Raw genomic sequence first — 8,815 nt, forward strand, 5'->3', positions numbered from 1 at the left:
CTGAAGGATATTTGCAAATGGAGCTGATGAGTCTCAGCTCAAGATATGCAGCCTTGCATATGTTCATGACATGTTGGTGCAACGTGAGAGTACTGACCAGAGTGACACCTAGGTTTTGTACTGATTGTGTGAATTTAATGTTGGTGTTGGTGATATTTATTGTTTGAGGTAAAGGATGTGACTGAGAAAGTCTTTGTGTTGTGATCAGATTGGCCTCAGTTTTATCATCATTCATCTGCAGCTTGTTACATGTCATCCATGATTTCACATCAGAAATGCACCTCTCTACACCTTGGATGGTAGCAACAACTTCATTTGGGTGACTAGATTTGTATATTTGGGTGTCATCAGCATACAGTTGGTGAGATGCTGGATGATGATCTATGACACTTGAGAGTGGCTGAGTGTATTGAATGAAGAGAACAGGTCCAAGAACAGACCCCTGTGGAACACCACAACATAGCTCAACTGGGCTAGAGTGTATTCCATTTGCAGACACAATCTGTGTCCTGTTGACCAACTAGGACTTGAACCACAGTAAGGCTGTATCATGAATGCCAAATACGTGCTGGAGATGGTGGAGTAATATATCATGGTCTATTGTGTCAAATGCTGCAGACAAATCAGTGAGGGTGAGGACTGTAATCTTTCCGCTATCCAAAGCAGAGAATGTCATTAACTACTTTTGGAAGAGTAGTTTCAGTACTGTGGCAAGGGCGATATGCAGATTGTACATTTGCTAAAAAGACTGTTTGAATTCAGATGAGATGCAAGCTGGGATAGAACAACCTTTTCTAAGATTTTTTTTATATGAATGGGAGATTAGAAACTGGGCATTAGTTTTTTAAATCATTATAGTCGAGTGTTGGTTTCTTCAGCAGAGACTTTACAATAGCAGTTTTGAAAAAAGATGTGAATTCCCTGGATGAGAGAGAGATATTAATAACATCAGTTAGTGAAGGCAATACTGGATCTAAGCATCAGTACATCAATACACCCCATATTTAATTTCCTTATGGAAATTTTATGTTCAGCCAATACAAATAAAATTACTTCCCAAAATATAACAATTATAATCAGAATGATAGTAACTCAGTATTTATGAAAGCGATATGATTTTTAGATTAAAATGATCCTTAGGCATCATAATCTCCTTGTCAGTTAATCTTTGGATCAAAATGATCCTTAGGCATCCTAATTTCCTTGTCAGTTAGTCTTTGGATCAAAATGATCCTTAGGCATCATAATCTCCTTGTCAGTTAATCTTTGGATCAAAATGATCCTTAGGCATCCTAATTTCCTTGTCAGTTAGTCTTTGGATCAAAATGATCCTTAGGCATCATAATCTCCTTGTCAGTTAAGATCCAACATCTGTATGTATTTTATCTACTGTTAGGAAGCCAACGCAAAACATGTCACAGGCTGACACAAAGAAATATATTTGTGATGGTTTAAAACATTTAAGAAGGGCTAAACTTAGACATGGGGGGGATTATGTCCTATTTTTCCTTTTTATTTGTGGGAATTGTGTCCTGAGGGAGATTTGTCCTACACCTGAAAGATGAGCTCATCACTGTCAAATGACCAATGGCTAGTTAGACACTCAACATAAGGTGCCCATGATTGACCCATACGTTTGTTTGGTCATTATGTTTTCCTATTTGTTTAAATGCTTTAAAGGCACAAACTACAATACAAAAGTGGTGTGAACACTCATTTCAGGGACTTACATAAAAAAACTACAATTGAACAATTGCCAGAGTTGTAGAATAAAATATGCATAGCCCATGCCCAAATAAAAAAATAAAAAATAATAGCAACAGCAGCAAATGTTCATTGTCATCTTACAAGACTAGTTTGGGGACCAGGTCAAATAAAAAGTCACAGTTGGGCTTTACGAGAAATGTCAATCATTTAGACGTTATGTATTTTCTAGATACCAAGTCAGCTTGTTGTCAATTAATAATTAATTTTTAAAAGTTTAAAAACAGAATCGAATAAACTAGTGCTGTTGGGTGAAATTCCCTTCTCGAGATTTTTGAAAGAAAGAATATTTTAAAAAAATATTTAGTCTAAGAGGAAACCATGGGAGGATATACCAAAGTAAGAAATTCCAGAATTGAAAATGACATTTCTTCAACATATTCAACAATTAAATATAAATGTATGGGGTTCTTTGTCACAATTTGTTTGAATGTTTTATATTAAATTTGGCAAATAAACTGCAGCCATGTTAATTTTTTCAAACGGTTCAGCAAAAGAGCTGTTAGCATTTTAGGAAATAGTTGAGCAAAACACAAATTTTGAGTGACCAAGAATAGTACACATACCATTTTATGTATTCATGGCAACAAAAGACAGGTAGCAAAATGAGGATCAAAATTCACATCGTTATACGTTTGGTTACACAAAAAGGATCGCCAGCTCAAAGAAAAAAATAGGTCAGAATATTTTTTATAGGCATCATTTGTGCAACACCTGGGCATATGAAAAATGATCCATTAGTTTTATATTGAGTTGTGTTTTCTCCAGGATGTGTGGTTGTTCAAATTTCCACTAAATTGAATAAATGTTTCCTGAAAAATGAGCAAGCATGAAAATTATGCAATGTCAAGTATATAGAGTATTGATAACACAAAAGTTTATTAGAAAACATGGTATATTAGTAGATATCTTTCTCACACAAAAACTATCCCTCCACCACCCCACCCCCTGGCAATGAAATTGAAAATCGCCCCTAAAACAATGTTGGGGGATATTCACTGCAATCCTGGAGAAATCACTGATGAGTTGACAAGTTTTCTGTTTGAGATTACAATTAATATCGGAAAATTGTAACTGATAGTAAGGTTAAGCTTTTAAAAATATGTTTTTATTGATCAAATTGATTTATGTGAACAATTATAGTGCTAATTCTGTGCCTACCTATTTCTGTTTGATTTATTTCATTAAGTATCTGAACCATGTTCCTTTTGAGAATTTTTTTTTTGAAACATCAGAGTTCTTTTTAGTCAGCACACCCTTTCTTATCCGTATATTTTTTTCAGGAACTAATGAAGAACATTTTTTCTTGGCACATCTGATTAAATTTTGTCACATTTTAGTTGTTATAATTTTAGTTGTTTTAATGGTCTTATGTGATCATGTTACATTTGTTGATGTTTTCATCTAGCAAAAACATTGACTTTTTTATTTAATGTTTTCTTGTGAAATCTAGGGAAGGGTCTAATGTGGGAGGAGGCTATGTGCCACATAAAGTGGAGATTCCGTAAGTTACAGATCGGACGCCTCATATTGGTCTGTTCCATTATGCTGGCTGCCTTACCATTCTAAAACTTTCAAAATATTTTTTTTTTATAGGTATCAAAGATATGTACTAACTGTATATATTCAGTTATAAGTCAAGTCAAAGAGCAAACAATAAAGATCCAGATCTGCCGTAGCATAATGTGCATGCAGATCTGGGCCTATTTTGTTTATTCTACTGATAACTCCTAACAAACTAAACAGACCAGATATGCCACCGCCTGATGCATTGGCATATCTTGGTCCATCCAGTTTGCAATTGGACTCGACTTGTAAGCATGTGTAGATGGTATTAATTAGTTTTTTTAAAGTTCAAGAGAAAAATTTGTACTCGCATATTGTTCATGTTATGATACAAGATGCCGAATTTGATGTGTTTTTTATGTCATGGCATTGATTAATTTGATGTGTTTCATGATTTGTTCCCCCAGATCAGTCAAAAATCCCCATAATCCCCCAAATCAGTAAAAATTGGATCAAAATCACAACTTTAGAGGTAAATCTTGAGTAGCGTCATTTTATTCCATTTGAAAATCTACCACAAAGTCAGAAAACTGATTGCTTTTATTATTGTGATCTTCAAGAATAGTTCTCTCACTCATATTTGTGTATTCAAACCACTCTAATTTGTTGAATATTTTATGATCAATCAAAAAATAATTTGTGACCTTATAATTCTTTTGAAGTCCAGTTGGACAATTCTTAAATGTTGGTAAGGCAGCCATGGAACAGGTCAGAGTTGCTTTTGAGTGATGAACTCCTTGTTTGGATGAACAGCTGATTTGACGATCCCATTCCTTTTCTGTAATGTAAAATATATGCCATGTAGAGTCAAAGCAACCCATTCCTTTACTGTCATGTAAAATATATGCCGTGTAGAGTCAAAGCAACCCATTCCTTTACTGTCATGTAAAATATATGCCGTGTAGAGTCAAAGCAACCCATTCCTTTACTGTCGTGTAAAATATATGCTGTGTAGAGTCAAAGCAACCCATTCCTTTACTGTCATGTAAAATATATGCCGTGTAGAGTCAAAGCAACCCATTCCTTTACTGTCATGTAAAATATGTGCCGTGTAGAGTCAAAGCAACCCATTCCTTTACTGTCGTGTAAAATATATGCCGTGTAGAGTCAAAGCAACCCATTCCTTTACTGTCGTGTAAAATATATGCCGTGTAGAATCAAAGCAACCCATTCCTTTACTGTCGTGTAAAATATATGCCGTGTAGAGTCAAAGCAACCCATTCCTTTACTGTCGTGTAAAATATATGCCGTGTAGAGTCAAAGCAGACTCTTTGATTAGAAAATAATAATTACCACTGTATGTTTTGTGTTTCTAAATTTATTCTCCGTAACTTGTTTCAAAGGAAATACATGTAAATTTTAATTAAACATTTCAATTGATGAAAATGAACTGCAGAGAGTTTATGTCAGGTTGCATTTGATTTCGTAGGAATGTCGGGAATTTTTTTTCTATCATTCCAGATAATAGTTAATTTTCTCAACCACTGTTCTTATCTTTCTTATTGGTCATTGAATTATTACTCTGTGACAAAAAACCTGAAGTAAAGTGTATATATATATATATATATATATATATATATATATATATATATATATATATATATATATATATATATATATATATATATATATAAAACAAACATTTAAATATGACTCCATATACAGGCTGTGAATATTGGAATGGTAATATAATATTAGGTATTCATTTCAGCACTTTCATTTATGCTGATAAGTATACAGGTTAACATTCACAGACTTTTGTCTTCATTTTGTGCTCAGAACTACAGAAAATTCTGCAAATCAGTATCTATGTAATTCTGTTAGTAACCTTTTAAAAAACAGTAAAATATTATTAGTCATCCAAAATTTTGACTGCATGTTTCCCCATTAGAGTCTTTTCTAAAAAGGTTTCATGTTTCTCATGGTGGATTTTTACCCTGGTGTGCTGCATGTGTTTTTTCCTCTGTACTGCTGTGTCTTTTGTCTTCTGTCTGACATTTCAATAGTGTATCTCATTTCATCCTACATTTCAGTAGTGTGTCTCATTTCATCCTACATTTCAGTAGTGTATTTCATTTCATCCTTCATTTCAGTAGCATGTCTCATTTCATCCTACATTTCTGTAATCTTTCTCATTTCATCCTTTATTTGAGTAGTGTTATTTCATTTCATCCTACATTTCAGTAGTGTAATTCATTTCATCCTACATTTCAGTCATGTATCTCATTTCATCCTACTTTTCAGTAGTGTAATTCATTTCATCCTACATTTCAGTAGTGTATCTCATTTCATCTTTCATTTCAGTGGTGTATCCCATTTTGTCTTACATTTCAGTAGTATATATCATTTCATCCTACATTTCAGTATTGCATCTCATTTCATCCTTTATTTCAGTAGTGTATCTCACTTCATCCTACATTTCAGTAGTGTATTTCATGTCATCCTTCATTTCAGTAGCATATCTCATTTCATGCTACATTTCAGTAGTGTAATTCATTTCATCCTACATTTCAGTAGTGTATCTCATTTCATCCTTCATTTCAGTGGTGTATCCCATCTCATCATACAATTCAGTAGTATATATATCATTTCATCCTACATTTCAGTATTGTATCTCATTTCATCCTTCATTTCAGTAGTGTATCTCATTTCATCCTATATTTCAGTAGCATATCTCATTTCATCCTACATTTCTGTAATCTTTCTCATTTCATCCTTCATTTCAGTAGTGTATTTCATGTCATCCTTCATTTCAGTAGCATATCTCATTTCATCCTACATTTCAGTAGTGTAATTCATTTTATCCTACATTTCAGAAGTGTATCTCATTTCATCCTTCATTTCAGTGGTGTATCCCATTTCATCCTTTATTTCAGTAGTGTATCTCACTTCATCCAACTTTTCAATATTGTATCGGATTCCATCCTTCATTTCAGTAATGTATCTCATTTCATCCTTCATTTCAGTAATGTATCTCATTTCATCCTACATTTCAGTAATGTTTCTCATTTCATCCTACATTTCAGTCATGTATCTCACTTCATCCTACATTTCAGTCATTATCTTATTTCATCCTACATTTCAGCAGTATATCTCATTTCATCCTTCATTTCAGTAGCATATCTCATTTCATCTTTTTTTTCAGTAGTATATCTTGTTTCATCCTACATTTCAGTAGTATATCTCATTTCATCCTACATTTCAGTTGTGCAGCAGTATCTGTAGCAGTAATCTAAAGTAGACTACCCAGTCATCCTACATTACAGTAGTGCAGGGTGCACATGTGGCCCACTAACACAGTTTTTGAGGCCTGCAGGCAGGCCAGATTAAGGTCCTTGTAGGCCCTAGGCACACAGTTATACACTTTTCAGTAACTTGGTGTTCTTAGGTTTTAGGTATACACCTTTCAGTACCATAGTGTTCTTAGGTCTTAGCTATACACCATTCAGTAGCATGGTGTTCATTGGTCCTAGGTAGAAACTTTTGAGTAACATGGTATTTTGTATGCCTTAGGTACAGTATTTAGTGGGCCTGTTGGATAATACAACCCTACCTGCAGCCCATGTTCTCACTTAACATGTGAATTTATGCTTTTATTACAGTCACAAAACTTGCTCGCTATGGCCCACTTAGTTCCAATTAATGTTGATTCTGGCACATAAATATTTGAGTTGTGCACCACTGCAGCCATGTATCTCATACTGTAGCATTTATGCAGGTCTTATGACTTACTCTGCTGCAGAGGTGCTATTTCAGTCTCATGTGACTTTGTTGCAAAGCTACTATTTCAGTTTCTTTTGACATTGCTACATAATTGCTATTTCAGTTTCTTGTGGCATACTCTGCAGCATAGTTGCTATTTCAGTTTCTTGTGGCATACTCTGCAACATAGTTGCTATTTCAGTTTCTTGTGGCATACTCTGCAGTGGAGTTGCTATTTCAATTTCTTGTGGCATACTCTGCAGTGGAGTTGCTATTTAAATTTCTTATGGCATATTCTGCAGTGGAGTTGCTATTTCAATTTCTTGTGGCATACTCTGCAGCAGAGTTGCTATTCAAATTCTTGTGGCATACTCTGCAGTGGAGTTGCTACTTCAGTTTCTTGTGGCATACTGTGCAGCAGAGTTGCTGTTTCAATTTCTTCTGGCATACTCTGCAGCAGAGTTGCTATTTCAATTTCTTCTGGCTTACTCTGCAGCAGAGTTCTATTTCTTCTGGCATACTCTGCAGCAGAGTTCAATTTCTTGTGGCATATACTGCAGCAGAGTTGCTATTTCAGTGTCTTTTGGCATACTCTGCAGCAGAGTTGCTATTTCAGTTTCTTATGGCATATTCTACAGTGGAGTTGCTATTTCAATTTCTTGTGGCATACACTGCAGCAGAGTTCTTATTCAAATTCATCCAGAGAAATTGCTATGTATTTGGTTCTATTTACTTGCAGTGTCATGTGTCCTTATCATCTGCAGTGTGTTTGGTCCTATTTACTTGCAGTGTCATGTGTCCTTATCATCTGCAGTGTATTTGGTCCTATTTACTTGCAGTGTCATGTGTCCTTGTCATCTGCAATGTATTTGGTCCTATTTACTTGCAGTGTCATGTGTCCTTATCATCTGCAGTGTATTTGGTCCTATTTACTTGTAGTGTCATGTGTCCTTGTCATCTGCAGTGTATTTGGTCCTATTTACTTCCAGTGTCATGTGTCCTTATCATCTGCAGTGTATTTGGTCCTATTTACTTGCAGTGTCATGTGTCCTTGTCATCTGCAGTGTATTTGGTCCTATTTACTTGCAGTGTCATGTGTCCTTGTCATCTGCAGTGTATTTGGTCCTATTTACTGGCAGTGCCTTGTGTCCTTATCCTGTGCAGTGTTATTGTGCCTAACTCACCACACTGGTTTGTGTGCTGACTTGCAGTAATGTATGCTTTCTATTGACTTGTTTGGACCCATGTTGGGTAAATGTAATGACTGATTGCAGAGAATTTAGTTGCTTATGTCTTAAAAACAGAGCTCTATCAATAATAATAATAATAATATTTTATTATTATTATTATTATTATTATTATTATTATTATTATTATTATTATTATTATTATTTATGGGGGGTCTTGTTGTTGTTAATAATAATAGTAATGCCATTAATAGGAACAATCCATTTATAGGATTTATGTTTGAATTTCTTGGAGGGCAGTGAATTAAGATTTCATATACTAGTATTCATCAGCAGTTTAAACTTAAGGTCTCAAAAATTTGATGTAAATCTTTTTTTTTAAAAGGAAAGATTTACTAATTTGATTAAATATCTTCTGGTATGATTATCCTCTTATGTATGGTAGCTATTTCAAATTGCATATATAATTGCAAGATGCATATATAATTGCAAGATGGATATATAATTGCAAGTTGGATATATAATTGCAAATTGGATATATAATTGCAAGTTGGATATATAATTGCAAATTGGATATATAATTGCAAACTGGATAT

The 8,815-nt window shown here is 34.3% G+C and overlaps 1 protein-coding gene across 7 annotated transcripts in view; it reads left to right on the plus strand.

Annotated features, from left to right (window-relative positions):
• LOC149792444 (uncharacterized) overlaps positions 1-8,815 on the plus strand; it is an 84,044-nt gene that overhangs the window by 27,922 nt on the left and 47,307 nt on the right. For 5 of the 7 annotated variants that reach the window (XR_016423562.1, XR_016423561.1, XR_016423563.1 and 2 more), the window contains one exon: positions 3,218-3,268. The exons of the other annotated variants lie outside the window; for them this stretch is intronic. Coding sequence is in view for 2 of the 5 variants with exons in the window: in XM_089971022.1 (XP_089827148.1) it covers positions 3,218-3,268 (51 nt within the window). In the remaining 3 variants the exon portion in view is untranslated. The remainder of the gene's footprint in view (positions 1-3,217; positions 3,269-8,815) is intronic. 7 annotated transcript variants of the gene reach the window in all.

This window comes from Sinohyriopsis cumingii, chromosome 9 (genome assembly GCF_028554795.1).
Source record: "Sinohyriopsis cumingii isolate HCF-2022 chromosome 9, ASM2855479v2, whole genome shotgun sequence".
NCBI classification, from domain to species: Eukaryota; Metazoa; Mollusca; class Bivalvia; order Unionida; family Unionidae; genus Sinohyriopsis; species Sinohyriopsis cumingii.